The sequence below is a fragment of the Heptranchias perlo genome, chromosome 21 (assembly GCF_035084215.1).
Source record: "Heptranchias perlo isolate sHepPer1 chromosome 21, sHepPer1.hap1, whole genome shotgun sequence".
Taxonomy (NCBI): Eukaryota; Metazoa; Chordata; class Chondrichthyes; order Hexanchiformes; family Hexanchidae; genus Heptranchias; species Heptranchias perlo.
This window is the reverse complement of record NC_090345.1, coordinates 52273571-52290485: the sequence shown is the minus strand read 5'-3', so window position 1 is coordinate 52290485 and position 16915 is coordinate 52273571. Positions and strand designations below refer to the sequence as shown.

The 16915-nt window shown below is 55.4% G+C and overlaps 1 protein-coding gene across 1 annotated transcript in view; it reads left to right on the top strand.

Moving 5' to 3' along the window:
* The first annotated feature begins 2188 nt into the window (after nt 1-2188).
* The window catches only part of selenou1a (selenoprotein U 1a), a 20861-nt gene continuing 6134 nt past the window's right edge, over nt 2189-16915 (top strand). Inside the window, exons 1-4 of the mRNA XM_068002658.1 lie at nt 2189-2381; nt 4944-5035; nt 10408-10548; nt 11960-12124. Of these exons, the coding sequence (XP_067858759.1) occupies nt 2213-2381; nt 4944-5035; nt 10408-10548; nt 11960-12124 (567 nt within the window). The 5' untranslated portion in view covers nt 2189-2212. The remainder of the gene's footprint in view (nt 2382-4943; nt 5036-10407; nt 10549-11959; nt 12125-16915) is intronic.

Genomic DNA, 16915 nt, shown 5'->3' with positions numbered 1-16915 from the left:
AGAGAGCGAGCGAGGGAGGTGAGAGAGAGAGAGCGAGCGAGGGAGGTGAGAGAGAGAGAGAGAGAGAGAGCGAGGGAGGTGAGAGAGAGAGAGAGAGAGAGAGCGAGGGAGGTGAGAGAGAGAGAGCGAGGGAGGTGAGAGAGAGCGAGCGAGGGAGGTGAGAGAGAGAGAGCGAGCGAGGGAGGTGAGAGAGAGAGAGAGAGAGAGAGCGAGGGAGGTGAGAGAGAGAGAGCGAGGGAGGTGAGAGAGAGAGAGAGCGAGGGAGGTGAGAGAGAGAGAGCGAGGGAGGTGAGAGAGAGAGAGCGAGGGAGGTGAGAGAGAGAGAGAGAGAGCGAGGGAGGTGAGAGAGAGAGAGAGAGAGCGAGGGAGGTGAGAGAGAGAGAGAGCGAGGGAGGTGAGAGAGAGCGAGCGAGCGAGGGAGGTGAGAGAGAGCGAGCGAGCGAGGGAGGTGAGAGAGAGAGAGAGCGAGGGAGGTGAGAGAGAGAGAGAGAGAGAGAGCGAGCGAGGGAGGTGAGAGAGAGAGAGAGAGAGAGAGCGAGCGAGGGAGGTGAGAGAGAGAGAGAGAGAGCGAGCGAGGGAGGTGAGAGAGAGAGAGCGAGCGAGGGAGGTGAGAGAGAGAGAGCGAGCGAGGGAGGTGAGAGAGAGAGAGAGAGAGAGAGCGAGGGAGGTGAGAGAGAGAGAGAGAGAGAGAGAGAGCGAGGGAGGTGAGAGAGAGAGAGCGAGGGAGGTGAGAGAGAGCGAGCGAGGGAGGTGAGAGAGAGAGAGCGAGCGAGGGAGGTGAGAGAGAGAGAGAGAGAGAGAGCGAGGGAGGTGAGAGAGAGAGAGCGAGGGAGGTGAGAGAGAGAGAGCGAGGGAGGTGAGAGAGAGAGAGCGAGGGAGGTGAGAGAGAGAGAGCGAGGGAGGTGAGAGAGAGAGAGAGAGAGCGAGGGAGGTGAGAGAGAGAGAGAGAGAGCGAGGGAGGTGAGAGAGAGAGAGAGCGAGGGAGGTGAGAGAGAGCGAGCGAGCGAGGGAGGTGAGAGAGAGCGAGCGAGCGAGGGAGGTGAGAGAGAGCGAGCGAGGGAGGTGAGAGAGAGAGAGAGAGAGCGAGCGAGGGAGGTGAGAGAGAGAGAGAGAGCGAGCGAGGGAGGTGAGAGAGAGAGAGAGAGCGAGCGAGGGAGGTGAGAGAGAGAGAGAGAGCGAGCGAGGGAGGTGAGAGAGAGCGAGCGAGGGAGGTGAGAGAGAGCGAGCGAGGGAGGTGAGAGAGAGCGAGCGAGGGAGGTGAGAGAGAGCGAGCGAGGGAGGTGAGAGAGAGCGAGCGAGGGAGGTGAGAGAGAGCGAGCGAGGGAGGTGAGAGAGAGCGAGCGAGGGAGGTGAGAGAGAGCGAGCGAGGGAGGTGAGAGAGAGCGAGCGAGGGAGGTGAGAGAGAGCGAGCGAGGGAGGTGAGAGAGAGCGAGCGAGGGAGGTGAGAGAGAGCGAGCGAGGGAGGTGAGAGAGAGCGAGCGAGGGAGGTGAGAGAGAGAGAGAGAGAGCGAGGGAGGTGAGAGAGAGAGAGCGAGGGAGGTGAGAGAGAGAGAGCGAGGGAGGTGAGAGACCAGCGCACAGTTTAGTCGAATAAGAGGTGATGTCATTGAAATGTGTCAGATTGTGAGAGGGCTTGACGAGTCGATGCTGAGAGCTTGTTTCCCCTGCCAGGGGGAGTCTCGAACTCGAGGGCATCGTCTCAGGATAAGGGCTGTGGGTGCTGAGTCATTAAATATGTTCAAGACTGAGATCGATAGATTTTTGGACTCTCGGGGAATTAAGGGATATGGGGATTGGGCAGGAAAGTGGAGTTGAGGTCGAAGTTCAGCCATGATCTGATTGAATGGTGGAGCAGGCTCGAGGGGCCGAATGGCCTTCTCCTGCTCCTGTCTCCTCTGTTCTTATGAGGGGGAGGGGGTCAGGTGGGGGAGATGGGAGGAGGGTGTGCGCGGGAGAGGGGGGAGTGCGGGAGAGAGGAAGTCGGGGGTGGAGACGGAGGAGGGGGAGACAGAGACGGGGTGGTGAGAGTCGGAGATGGAGTGGGGGGTGAGACGGAGACTGATGTTTGATTTGTTGTGCGAGCTGAGGTGTGTGTCGGGGGGACAGTGTCACAGTAAGGTTGCTGATGCACCTGTTGAGTTTGGTTCATTTTTAACTGCCTGCTCACCCTGCTGGAGATTAACGAGCAGCACTTCGACCTTGTGTTCCAGGAATGGTTGTAGCTGAAGATTTCCAAATGGGCCTGTGGACACTGGGTCTGGGTGCCTTGGGGGCTGCAATCGCCAGTGTTCTCCTGGCAAACACTGACCTGCTGCTGCCAAAGGCTGACACCGCATCTTTAGCATATCTGTCGGGAGCAGAGCTCAGGACCCTGGACAGAGGCAAGTTAAAAATTTAATGCACAAGGACGGGCGGCAGGGGATTCATTACTCAGCATCTCAGAACGGTCTAAACCCTCCACAGTGGGTCAGATGTGGCTCAGGGGGCAGCACTCTCTCCGCTGAGTGAGCAGACCGTGGCTTCAAGTCCCACTCCGGAGACTTGAGCACATAATCCAGGCTGACACAGCAGTGCGGTCCCGGGGGGGGCGCCGCTCCGTCGGAGGGGGCGGTCCCGGGGGGGGCGCCGCGCTGTCGGAGGGGGCGGTCCCGGGGGGGGCGCCGCTCCGTCGGAGGGGGCGGTCCCGGGGGGGGCGCCGCGCTGTCGGAGGGGGCGGTCCTGGGGGGGGGGCGCCGCGCTGTCAGAGGGGGCGGTCCCGGGGGGGGGCGCCGCGCTGTCGGAGGGGGCGGTCCTGGGGGGGGCGCCGCGCTGTCGGGGGGGGGGCGGTCCCGGGGGGGGCGCCGCGCTGTCGGAGGGGGCGGTCCCGGGGGGGGCGCCGCGCTGTCAGAGGGGGCGGTCCTGGGGGGGGCGCCGCGCTGTCAGAGGGGGCGGTCCTGGGGGGGGGCGCCGCGCTGTCAGAGGGGGCGGTCCTGGGGGGGCGCCGCGCTGTCGGAGGGGGCGGTCCTGGGGGGGGGCGCGCTGTCGGAGGGGGCGGTCCCGGGGGGGGGGCGCCGCGCTGTCGGAGGGGGCGGTCCCGGGGGGGGGCGCCGCGCTGTCGGGGGTGGCGGTCCTGGGGGGGGGGCGCCGCGCTGTCGGGGGTGGCGGTCCTGGGGGGGGGGCGCCGCGCTGTCGGAGGGGGCGGTCCCGGGGGGGGGGCGCCGCGCTGTCGGAGGGGGCGGTCCCGGGGGGGGGGCGCCGCGCTGTCAGAGGGGGCGGTCCTGGGGGGGGGGCGCCGCGCTGTCGGAGGGGGCGGTCCTGGGGGGGGGCGCGCTGTTGGAGGGGGCGGTCCCGGGGGGGGGCGCTCCGTCGGAGGGGGCGGTCCTGGGGGGGGGGGGCGCCGCGCTGTCGGAGGGGGCGGTCCTGGGGGGGGGGCGCCGCGCTGTCGGAGGGGGCGGTCCTGGGGGGGGGCGCCGCGCTGTCGGAGGGGGCGGTCCTGGGGGGGGGGCGCCGCGCTGTCGGAGGGGGCGGTCCTGGGGGGGGGGCGCCGCGCTGTCGGAGGGGGCGGTCCTGGGGGGGGGGCGCCGCGCTGTCGGAGGGGGCGGTCCTGGGGGGGGGGCGCCGCGCTGTCGGAGGGGGCGGTCCTGGGGGGGGGGCGCCGCGCTGTCGGAGGGGGCGGTCCTGGGGGGGGGGCGCCGCGCTGTCGGAGGGGGCGGTCCTGGGGGGGGCAAGTTTGCTGATGACACAAAACTAGGTGGGGGAATGTGAGTTGAGGAGGATGCAAAGAGGCTTCAAGGGGATACAGACAGGCTAAGTGAGTGGGCAAGAACATGGCAGATGGAATATAATGTGGAAAAATGTGAAGTTATCCACTTTGGAAGGAAAAACAGAAATGCAGAGTATTTTTTAAAAGGTGAGAAATTGGGAAATGTTGATGTTCAAAGGGACCTGGGTGTCCTTGTACATGAGTCACTGAAAGCAAACATGCAGGTGCAGCAAGCAATTCGGAAGGCAAATGGTATGTTGGCCTTTATTACAAGAGGATTTGAGTACAGGAGTAAAGATGTCTTATTGCAATTATATATGTATGGCCTTGGTGAGACCGCACCTGGAGTATTATGTCCAATTTTGGTCTCCTTACCTATGAAAGGATATACTTGCCATAGAGGGAGTGCAATGATGGTTCACCAGACTGATTCCTGGGATGGCGGGACTGTCGTATGAGGAGAGATTGAGTAGACTAGGCCTGTATTCTGTAGAGTTTAGAAGAATGAGAGGTGATCTCATTGAAACATACAAAATTCTTGCAGGGCTCGACAGGGTAGATGTAGGGAGGATGTTTCCCCTGGCTGGGGAGTCTAGAACCAGGGGTCACAGTCTCAGAATAAGGGGTAGGCCATTTAGGACTGAGATGAGGAGAAATTTCTTCACTCAGAGGATGTTGAATCTTTGGAATTCTCTCCCCCAGAGGGCTGTGGAGGCTCAGTCATTGAGTACATTCAAAACAGAGATCGATAGATTTCTAGATATTAAAGGCATCAAGGGATATGGGGATAGTGCAGGAAAATGGCGTTGAGGTAGAAGATCAGCCATGATCTTATTGAATGGCGGAGAAGGCTCGAGGGGCCAGATGGCCTACTCCTGCTCCTATTTCTTATGTTCTTAACAGTAGACCAGTTAGTCTAACGTCAGTTAAACTGGGTAAGTATACACCAGTTAATCTAACATTAGTTAAACCGGGTAACTATACACTAGTTAGTCTAACATCAATTAAACCATGTAACAATAGACCGGTTAGTCTAATGTCAGTTATGGGCAAACTCTTAGAAGCCATAATTGGAGCTAAAATGAGTGAGTGTTTAGCAATGTACAGGTTTACTGTATTCGTTCTCCACCTTCCTGTACAGTCCCTTCTACCCACTGTTCAATAATTCAAATTCATTTAATCTCTGTTTATATTTTTCTAGAGGAGAAGACGTTTAAAGCAGGTGAGCTGTGGGCCCGGAGGGGAGCAGTGATCATGGTGGTGAGGAGACCAGGGTGATTCCTGTGCCGACAGGTACTGGGAGAAGAGTTTGTTTTGGAGTGAAGTTAGTGTTGGACGTTGTCTAATTCTGAAATGTAATTGCTTCATTCTCCAATCGGAGATATTTCTGTCAAAACCCTCTGTTTACACTCCTGTGAAGCACCTTGGGACATTTTTTCACGTTAAAGATGTCATATAAATGGAAGTTGTTGTTGTAGGGCTAGAGGAGGTTACAGAGATAGGGAGGGGTGGGGGGGAGGGGCGTGAGGCCATGCAGGGATTTGAAAACAAGGATGAGAATATGAAAATTGAGGCGTTCCCGGACCGGGAGCCAATGTAGGTCAGCGAGCACAGGGGTGATGGGTGAACGGGACTCGGTGCGAGTTAGGATACGGGCAGAAGAGTTTTGGATGAGCTCAAGTTTATGGAGGGTGGAAGATGGGAGGCCGACCAGGAGAGCATTGGAATAGTCAAGTCTGGAGGTAACAAAGGTATGGATGAGGGTTTCAGCAACAGATGAGCTGAGGCAGGGGCGGAGACGGGTGATGATACAGAGGTGGAAGTGGGCGGTCTTGGTGATGGAGAGGATATGTGGTCGGAAGTTCATCTCAGGGTCAAATAGGCCGGCAAGGTTGTGAACGGTCTGGTTCAGCCTCGGACAGTGACCAGGGAGAGGGATGGAGTCGGTGGCCGGGGAACAGAGTTTGTGGCGGGGACTGAAGACAATGGCTTTGGTCTTCCCAATATTTAGTTGGAGAAAATTTCTGCTCACCCAGTACTGGATGTTGGACAAACAATGTGACAAATGAGAGAGAGTGGAGGGGTCGAGGGAGGTGGTGGTGAGGAGACTGGGAGTCGTCAGTGTACATGTGGAACCTGATATTGTGTTTTCGGATGATGTCACCGAGGGGCAGCGTGTAAATGAGAAATAGGAGGGGGCCAAGGATAGATCCTTGGGGGACTCCAGAGGTAACGGTGTGGGAGCGGGAAGAGAAGCCGTTGCAGGAGATTCTCTGGCTACAACTGGTTAGATAAGAATGGAACCAGGTGAGTGCGCAGTCCCACCCAGCTGGACAACGGAGGAGAGGCATTGGAGGAGGATGGTGGGGTCAACTGTGTCAAAGGCTGTAGACAGGTGGAGAAGGATGAGGAGGGATAGTTTACCATCGTCACAGTCACATAGGATGTCATTTGTGACATTGATAAGGGCCGTTTCAGTACTGTGGCAAGGACAGAAACCTGATTGGAGGGATTCAAACATGGAGTTGCGGGAAAGATGGGCACGGATTTGGAGGCGACAAAACGTTCAAGGACTTTGGAGAGGAAAGGGAGGTTGGAGATGGGGCGGTTGGCTGGAGATGGGGCGGTTGGCTGGAGATGGGGCGGTTGGCTGGAGATGGGGCGGTCAAGGGTGGGTTTTTTGAGGGGGCGGTTGATGACTGCAGGTTTGAAGGGGAGTGGGACAGTACTTGAGGAGAGGGAACCGTTAACAATATCAGCTAATGTGGGGGCCAGGAAGGGAATCATAGAATCATAGAAGTTACAACATGGAAACAGGCCCTTCGGCCCAACATGTCCATGTCGCCCAGTTTATACCACTAAGCTAGTCCCAATTGCCTGCACTTGGCCTGCAGTTGGGTGGTCAGCAGTTTGGCGGGATGAGGGTCGAGGGAGCAGAAGGAGGGTCTTGTGGACAAGATAAGTTTGGAGAAGGCAGAGAAACGAGAGGAAAATTGTGTACGTGGGAAGTTTGGCTCAGTGGGCTAGGGGAAGGGAGGGAAGTGGCAGAGGCAGCTGAACAGATGCTCTCAATCTTAGTGACAACGAAGTCTCACTTGTTGGAGGTGAGGGTGCTGTCTGTGTCTGCAAGCTGCTTGTCTGTGGACATTTCACTGCACTCTCAGTAGATGGTGAATCGTACCAGTGGTTTATGAAGGCTGCACTCTGTAAAGCCGAGACGGGAGATGTGTTTCACACCTCTCTCTATTTTATGAGCAACCTATTGGTTGCTGGACTGTCACTGTCCTTCACCTTGTGCTGTGGAGCTGTTGGTGGGACAGCCGACTGTGTTTCTGTGTCTGTGTGGAGGTGTTTGGACACATCCCGTTACCTAAGGTGGGCCCGAACCCCTGAGGACCCAGCGATGTTTGTGGGGCCAGGGAATCAGCATTCCACTGGAGCGGCCATCCCCCTGAGGGCCCCCACCCTCAAAGATCTGCCCAGTGCCTCCACCGGTTGCTCTTGTAAGTGTAGTGGTGGGGGGGGTTGATAAATCTTGCAGGAATGTAAGTCCTCTTTGAGGTTCACACTGCATCCAAGGCCTGAGCCCCGGGGCGGGCGCAGAGGCCGGTTGTCCCCACCCTGGGGTGGGGGGGGGTTGCAGAGGCCGGTGGTCCCCGCCCCGGGGTGGGGGGGGGGGTGGGGGGTGCAGAGGCCGGTTGTCCCCGCCCCGGGGTGGGGGGGGGGGGGTGCAGAGGCCGGTTGTCCCCGCCCCGGGGTGGGGGGGGGGGTGCAGAGGCCGGTTGTCCCCACCCTGGGGTGGGGGGGGGGTGCAGAGGCCGGTTGTCCCCGCCCCGGGGTGGGGGGGGGGGTGCAGAGGCCGGTTGTCCCCGCCCCGGGGTGGGGGGGGGTGCAGAGGCCGGTTGTCCCCACCCTGGGGTGGGGGGGGGTGCAGAGGCCGGTTGTCCCCGCCCCGGGGTGGGGGGGGGGGTGCAGAGGCCGGTTGTCCCCACCCTGGGGTGGGGGGGGGGTGCAGAGGCCGGTTGTCCCTGCCCCGGGGTGGGGGGGGGGTGCAGAGGCCGGTTGTCCCCGCCCCGGGGTGGGGGGGGGGTGCAGAGGCCGGTGGTCCCCGCCCCGGGGTGGGGGGGGGGTGCAGAGGCCGGTGGTCCCCGCCCCGGGGTGGGGGGGGGGTGCAGAGGCCGGTGGTCCCTGCCCCGGGGTGGGGGGGGGGTGCAGAGGCCGGTGGTCCCGCCCCGGGGTGGGGGGGGGGTGCAGAGGCCGGTGGTCCCCGCCCCGGGGTGGGGGGGGGGTGCAGAGGCCGGTGGTCCCCGCCCCGGGGTGGGGGGGGGGTGCAGAGGCCGGTGGTCCCCGCCCCGGGGTGGGGGGGGGGTGCAGAGGCCGGTGGTCCCCGCCCCGGGGTGGGGGGGGGGTGCAGAGGCCGGTGGTCCCCGCCCCGGAGTGGGGGTGGGGGCAGAGGCCGGTGGTCCCCGCCCCGGGGTGGGGGGCAGAGGCCGGTTGTCCCCGCCCCGGGGTGGGGGGCAGAGGCCGGTGGTCCCCGCCCCGGGTGGGGGGCAGAGGCCGGTGGTCCCCGCCCCGGGGTGGGGGGCAGAGGCCGGTGGTCCCCGCCCCGGGGTGGGGGGCAGAGGCCGGTGGTCCCCGCCCCGGGGTGGGGGGCAGAGGCCGGTGGTCCCCGCCCCGGGGTGGGGGGCAGAGGCCGGTGGTCCCCGCCCCGGGGTGGGGGCAGAGGCCGGTGGTCCCCGCCCCGGGGTGGGGGGCAGAGGCCGGTGGTCCCCGCCCCGGGGGTGGGGGGCAGAGGCCGGTGGTCCCCGCCCCGGGGTGGGGGGCAGAGGCCGGTGGTCCCCGCCCCGGGGTGGGGGGCAGAGGCCGGTGGTCCCCGCCCCGGGGTGGGGGGCAGAGGCCGGTGGTCCCCGCCCCGGGGTGGGGGGCAGAGGCCGGTGGTCCCCGCCCCGGGGGGGGGTGCAGAGGCCGGTGGTCCCCGCCCCGCCAGGCCTTCTCCTATACTGATTGCCTTCTCTGGGACAGAATCCCTGACAGGCTGAATTGCAGCTCTTGCACCTCACTGCGGCCAGAGTTGTGGCAGAGACTGTGTGGGACTGACTGTCTCGGGTCTGGGTCACCAGCCTTCACTGGTCTATTTTGGAGAGACCTCTCAGTGCTCTCTGCTCCACATTCCCTCTCTCACTGTGCTGCAATGTGGCAACAGGACTTTGGTCACAGACTCGTGGTTCAGATTCTCCAGATCACTGCAGGAAAGGGCTCGGGCATCCGGACTTTGACTGCTTTAGAAGAGCTTTAAAGTTTTGGCGATAAATCAAGTATTTTTTAACTACTTCTGCTGATTGGTCCATTTTGCTCCTGTCACTTTGGGTTTCAGCCTGAAACATTCGATCAATCTGCTTATTTTCCTTCAGTTTGAACGAGATCAGGAGTTCAGGAGCAGCAAAGTCTGTTTCCAAAATTGTCAGCAATGGTAAACCGGGTTCATTGTTCACCCTGGGCACACCTTGCATATAGGGCCTAGTGTCCAAGGCTTGCCCATGTAACACTGAGAGCAAGTAGACAGTATTTGGCGAGACCCTGGCCCTGATCTTTACCCAGAGGCGGGAAGCAAGCGGCCGGGGAACGCGGAGATCCTGCCCAATGTAACAGCAGGACCTCGTTGGCATTTTTTTTTCTTTGTTTCCTGGCAGGCTGTAGGATTGGGAGAGATGGCGGGGGAGAGATGGACGGGGGAGGGAAGCAGGTTTGCTGTGGGGTGGGCGTTGGGGGAGCCCTCCTGCCCCTCTTGGCCCATGAGCAGTGCTGGAGATGCCCTTACCTGCTGGATCCGGCTGTTCTACATAAGAAATAGGAGCAGGATTAGGCCATCCGGCCCTCGAGCCTGCTCCCCCATTCAATAAGATCACGGCTGATCTTCGACCTCAACTCCACTTTCCCGCCCAATCCCCATATTCCTCGATTCCCCGAGAGTCCAAAAATCTTGAATATATTCAACGACTCAGCATCCACAGCCCTCTGGGGCAGAGAATTCCAAAGATTCACGACCATCTGAGTGAAGAAATTCCTCCTCATCTCAGTCTTAAATGTCCGACCCCTTATCCTGAGACTATGCCCCCTCGTCTAGACTCTCCACCCAGGGGAAACAGTCTCTCAGCATCTACCCTGTCAAACCCCCTCAGAATCTTATGTTTCAATGAGGTCACCTCTCATTCTTCTAAACTCCAGAGAGTATCGGCCCATTCTACTCAATCTCTCCTCATAGGACAACCCTCTCATCCCAGGGATTAATCTAGTGAACTTCTCGCCTCCCTTCAGCTCCCGGCTTTCCCGAGCCCTGAGAATCCCGGTCCACACCCCTTAAATCTAAATGGCGGCTAAAGTCTTAGGCACACAGTCTCATTAACATATTTAAATCACTGACCCATCTCTTGAGCAGGTTACTCGCCTGCCCCGGTTAAACCGGAAATAGGTGCTTTGGTGGTGTTTGGGGGTCAGGTTTCTGATTTTTATGAATTTAATTCCCCGCCCCCCCACCAACTCCCGGCCTGGGGGTTAAAATTCTTTGAATCTGTGTAACTGTTCACACGCCATCAGAAAATGGAAAGCCTGGTTATCACTTTCATTCAGTGTTATGTTGATTTGACTTTTCTTCCTTCTGCCTGTAGGAGGCCGTTGAGATCTCTTCTCTCAGACCCCAGCTCGATGAGTTCGGTGTCCCTCTCTATGGAGTTATCAAAGAAAATATTAATCATGAATTAAAGAACTTTCAGCCATTTTTCAAAGGAGAGATCTTTCTCGATGTCGAGGTATGTACTTAGCCCTGGAGTGTGAGTGTCGGGGTATGGACATGGCAGAGAGCAGGATGTTTGCATGGCAGGGAGCGTATTGGGAGCAAGAATTGATAGTACATAAAAACATGTAAGAAATAGGAGCTAGAATAGGCCATAAGGCCCCTTGGGCCTGCTCCCCATAGTGTCCAAAAATCTGTCAACCTCAGTCTTGAATATACTCAACGACTGAGCATCCACAGCCCTCAGGGATAGAGAATTCTAAGTATTCACAACCCTCTGAGTGAAGAAATTCCTCCTCATGTCAGTCTTAAATGTCCGACCCCTTATCCTGAGACTATGCCCCCTAATTCCAGACACTCCACCCAGGGGAAACAACCTCTCAGCCTCTACCCTGTCAAACCCTCTCAGAATCTTATATGTTTCAATGAGATCACCTCTCATTCTTCTAAAGTCCAGAGAGTACAGGCCCATTCTACTCAATCTCTCCTCATAGGACAACCCTCTCATCCCAGAAATCAATCTAGTGAACCTTCGTTGCACTGCCTCCAGGGCAAGTATATCCTTCCTTGGATAAGGAAACAAAAACCGTAAACAATACTCCAGGTGAGGTCTCACTAAACCCTGTACAATTGCAGCAAGGCTTCCTTACTCTTGTACTCCAACCCCCTTTGCAATAAAGGCCAACATACCATTTACCTTCCTAATTGCCTGCTGTACCTGAATGTTAACTTTCTGTGTTTTGTACACAAGGACACCCAAATCCCTCTGAACACCAACATTTAATAGTTTCTCACCTTTTAAAAAATATTCTGTTTTTCTATTCTTCCTATCAAAGTGAATAACCTCACATTTCCCCACATTATACTCCATCTGCCACCTTCTTGCCCACTCACTTAATCTGTCTATATCCCTTTGCAGACTCTGTGTCCTCCTCACAGCTTACTTTCCCACCTAGCTTTGTATTGTCAGCAAACTTGGATACATTCCACTCGGTCCCTTCATCTAAGTCATTAATATAGATTGTAAATAGCTGAGGCCCAAGCACTGATCCTTACAGCACCCCACTTTTTACAGCCTGCGACCCTGAAAATGACCCGTTTATCCCTACTCTCTGTTTTCTGTCCATTACCCAATCCTCTATCCATGCTAATGTTACCCCCAATCGCATGAGCCCTTATCTTGTGTAACAAGCTTTTATGCGGCACCTTATCGAATGCCTTTTGAAAATCCAAATATACAACATCCACTGGTTCCCCTTTATCTACCCTGCTAGTTACATCCTCAAAATACTTCACCAGACAGTAGTTTAAGAACTGAATAGAAATGAATCTTCCTGAGAGCCTGCTTATTGGTAATAATTCTGAATCTACCAGGAACATGTTCGCCCTGAGTCAGGCTCTCAATGTTGGTATTTCTCCATCTGCAGAAACGTTTCTATGGGCCTAAAGTACGCACAATGGGTCTGATGGGCTTTGTGCGTCTGCATGTCTGGAGAAACTTTATGCGAGCGTGGCAGAAGGGATTCAGCGGGAACACGGACGGAGAAGGATTCATCCTGGGAGGAGTGTTTGTCGTTGGAGCTGGACAGCAGGTAAAGAAAAGGATCGGATAATCGGAGTGAACGCATGGGGACAGAAGGGGGATGGGGATGTGTGGGACGGGTGGGGATGGATGGGGTATGGGGATGGGTGGGGGCAGGTGGGGTATGGGGGACGGGTGGGGTGTGGGGACAGGCGGGGGTGGGTGGGGTATGGGGACGGGCGGGAGTGGGTGGGGCAGGTGGGGTATGGGGGATGGGTGGGGTATGGGGGACAGGAGAGGGAACTCACCGATGCTCAGTTTGGGTTCCGCCAGGACCACTCAGCTCCAGACCTCATTACAGACTTGGTCCAAACATGGACAAAAGAGCTGAATTTCAGAGGTGAGGTGAGAGTGACTGCCCTTGACATCAAGGCAGCATTTGACCGAGTGTGGCATCAAGGAAGCCCTCGTAAAATTGAAGTCAATGGGAATCAGGGGGAAAACTCTCCAGTGGCTGGAGTCATATCTAGCACAATGGAAGATGGTAATGATTGTTGGAGGCCAATCATCTCAGCCCCAGGGCATTGCTGCAGGAGTTCCTCAGGTCAGTGTCCTAGGCCCAACCATCTTCAGCTGCTTCATCAATGACCTTCCCTCCATCATAAGGTCAGAAATGGGGATGTTCGCTGATGATTGCACAGTGTTCAGTTCCATTCGCAACCCCTCTGATAATGAAGCAGTCCGAGCCCACATGCAGCAAGACCTGGACAACATCCAGGCTTGGGCTGATAAGTGGCAAGTAACATTCGCGCCAGACAAGTGCCAGGCAATGACCATCTCCAACAAGAGAGAGTCTAACCACCTCCCCTTGACATTCAACGGCATTACCATCGCCGAATCCCCCACCATCAACATCCTGGGGGTCACCATTGACCAGAAACTTAACTGGACCAGCCATATAAATACTGTGGCTACAAGAGCAGGTCAGAGGCTGGGTATTCTGCGGCGAGTGACTCACCTCCTGACTCCCCAGGGCTGCTGATTAGTGAATACTCACTCGCCTGGATGGTGCACCAACAATATCACAAGAAGCTTGACGCCATCCAGGACAGAGCAGTTTGCTGGATCGGTGCCCCCTCCTCTGGACTCAATATCCACTCCCTCCACCACTGGCTCACAGTGACTGCAGTGTGTACAATCTACAGGAGGCACTGTATCCACTGTCTCACTGACTGCAGTGTGTACAATCTATAGGAGGCACTGTACCCACTGTCTCACTGTGACTGCAGTGTGTACAATCTACAGGAGGCACTGTACTCACTGTCTCACTGACTGCAGTGTGTACAGTCTACAGGAGGCACTGTATCCACTGTCTCACTGATTGCAGTGTGTACAATCTACAGGAGGCACTGTACCCACTGTCTCACTGTGACTGCAGTGTGTACAGTCTACAGGAGGCACTGTACCCACTGTCTCACTGACTGCAGTGTGTACAATCTACAGGAGGCACTGTATCCACTGTCTCACTGACTGCAGTGTGTACAATCTACAGGAGGCACTGTATCCACTGTCTCACTGTGACTGCTGTGTGTACAATCTATAGGAGGCACTGTACCCACTGTCTCACTGTGACTGCAGTGTGTACAGTCTACAGGAGGCACTGTACCCACTGTCTCACTGTGACTGCAGTGTGTACAGTCTACAGGAGGCACTGTACCCACTGTCTCACTGACTGCAGTGTGTACAGTCTACAGGAGGCACTGTACCCACTGTCTCACTGACTGCAGTGTGTACAGTCTACAGGAGGCACTGTACCCACTGTCTCACTGTGACTGCAGTGTGTACAGTCTACAGGAGGCACTGTATCCACTGTCTCACTGACTGCAGTGTGTACAGTCTACAGGAGGCACTGTACCCACTGTCTCACTGACTGCAGTGTGTACAGTCTACAGGGGGCACTGTACCCACTGTCTCACTGACTGCAGTGTGTACAGTCTACAGGAGGCACTGTACCCACTGTCTCACTGACTGCAGTGTGTACAGTCTACAGGAGGCTCTGTACCCACTGTCTCACTGACTGCAGTGTGTACAGTCTACAGGAGGCTCTGTACCCACTGTCTCACTGACTGCAGTGTGTACAGTCTACAGGAGGCACTGTACCCACTGTGACTGCAGGATGCACTGCAGCAACTCACCAAGCTTACGTAGAATTTGCAGCACAGAAACAAGCCATTCGGCCCAAGTGGTCTATGCCGGTGTTCATGCTCCACACGAGCCTCCTCCCACCCCTCTTCCTCTAACCCTGTCAGCATATCCTTCTATTCCTTTCTCCCACGTCTATTTATATAGCTTCCCCTTACTTCGACAGCATCTCCCTCCCCTGCACCTCCACCACTTAGAGGGACAAGGGCAGCGATGTTGTGGGAACACCATCATCTCCAAGTTCCCCTCCAACTCTCACCCCATCCTGCAAGGACATATATCGCCAGTCCTTCACCTTGGCTGGGTCAAAACCCTACAACTCCCTACCTAGCACCAATATGAGAGTATTTTCATCACTCTTTAACTAACATTAGACCAACTGGTCTATAGTTACCCAGCTTAACTGATGTTAGACCAACTGGTCTATAGTTACCCGCTTTAACTGATGTTAGACCAACTGGTCAATAGTTACCCGCTTTAACTGATGTTAGACCAACTGGTCAGTCGTTACCCCGCTTTAACTGATGTTAGACCAACTGGTCAATAGTTACCCACTTTAACTGATGTTAGACCAACTGGTCTATAGTTACCCGCTTTAACTGATGTTAGACCAACTGGTCTATAGTTACCCGCTTTAACTGATGTTAGACCAACTGGTCTATAGTTACCCACTTTAACTGATGTTAGACCAACTGGTCAATAGTTACCCACTTTAACTGATGTTAGACCAACTGGTCTATAGTTACCCACTTTAACTGATGTTAGACCAACTGGTCTATAGTTACCCACTTTAACTGATGTTAGACCAACTGGTCAATAGTTACCCCGCTTTAACTGATGTTAGACCAACTGGTCAATAGTTACCCGCTTTAACTGATGTTAGACCAACTGGTCTATAGTTACCCGCTTTAACTGATGTTAGACCAACTGGTCAATAGTTACCCGCTTTAACTGATGTTAGACCAACTGGTCAATAGTTACCCGCTTTAACTGATGTTAGACCAACTGGTCAATAGTTACCCGCTTTAACTGATGTTAGACCAACTGGTCAATAGTTACCCACTTTAACTGATGTTAGACCAACTGGTCTATAGTTACCCGCTTTAACTGATGTTAGACCAACTGGTCAATAGTTACCCGCTTTAACTGATGTTAGACCAACTGGTCAATAGTTACCCGCTTTAACTGATGTTAGACCAACTGGTCAATAGTTACCCGCTTTAACTGATGTTAGACCAACTGGTCAATAGTTACCCGCTTTAACTGATGTTAGACCAACTGGTCAATAGTTACCCGCTTTAACTGATGTTAGACCAACTGGTCAATAGTTACCCGCTTTAACTGATGTTAGACCAACTGGTCAATAGTTACCCGCTTTAACTGATGTTAGACCAACTGGTCAATAGTTACCCGCTTTAACTGATGTTAGACCAACTGGTCCATACATTGGGTTACATCGAAATTACAGCATAGAAACAGGCCCTTCGGCCCAACAGGTCCATGCCGGTGTTTATGCTGCACACGAGCCTCCCCCCTCCCCCCCCCCCACCCCACTTCATCACATTCTATTAGATATCCTTCTATTCCTTTCTCCCTCATGCTTATCTGGGTTCCCCTGAAATGCATCTACACTGTTTGCCTCGACTATTCCTTGTGATAGTGAGTTCCACATTCTAACCACTCTCTGGGGAAAGAAGTTTCTCCTGAATCCCCTATTGGATTTATTAGTGATTATCTTATATTTATGGCCCCGAGTTCTAGTCTCTCCCACAAGGACCAAGATGAGGAAAAATTTCCACATGGCTGGAGAGTCTAGACTAGGGGGCTTGGTCGCAGGATGAGGGGTCGACCATTAAGGACTGAGATGAGAAGAAATTTCTTCACTCAGAGGGTTGTGAATATTTGGAATTCTCTACCCCAGAGGGCTGTATTCATTCATGGGGTGTGGGCTTCGTTGGCAAGGCCAGCATTTATTGCCCTTGAGAAGGTGGTGGTGAGCTGCCTTCTTGAACCGCTGCAGTCCGTGTGGTGACGGTTCTCCCACAGTGCTGTTAGGAAGGGAGTTCCAGGGTTTTGACCCAGTGTCGATGAAGGAACGGCGATATATTTCCAAGCATGTATTCAAGACTGAGATGGATAGATTTTTGGACTCTCGGGGAATCAAGGGATATGGGGATTGGGCGGGAAAGTGGAGTTGAGGTCGAAGTTCAGCCATGATCTGATTGAATGTTGGAGCAGGCTCGAGGGGCCGGATGGCCTACTCCTGCTCCTATTTCTTCTGTTCTAAGTGGAAACATCTTCTCTACATCTACACTATCAAACCCTTTTGTAAACTTAAGGACCTCTATTAAGTCACCCCTCAGTCTTCTCTTCACTAGAGAAGAGCTTGAGCCTGCTCAATATTTCCTGATTGGTATAACCTCTCAGTGCTGGTATCATCCCAGGAATTTTATTTTGCACCTTCTCCAGTGCCTATATCGTTTTTATAATGTGGAGACCAGCACTGAACACAGTGCTCCAAGTGTGGTCTAACCAAGGTTCTATACAAGGTTACTCGGTTTAACTGACGTTAGACTAACTGGTCAATAGTTACTTAGTTTCTCCTCTCCTTCAACAAAGTGTTAAATTAGCTGTTCATCAGCCCTCGAGTATAGTGAAG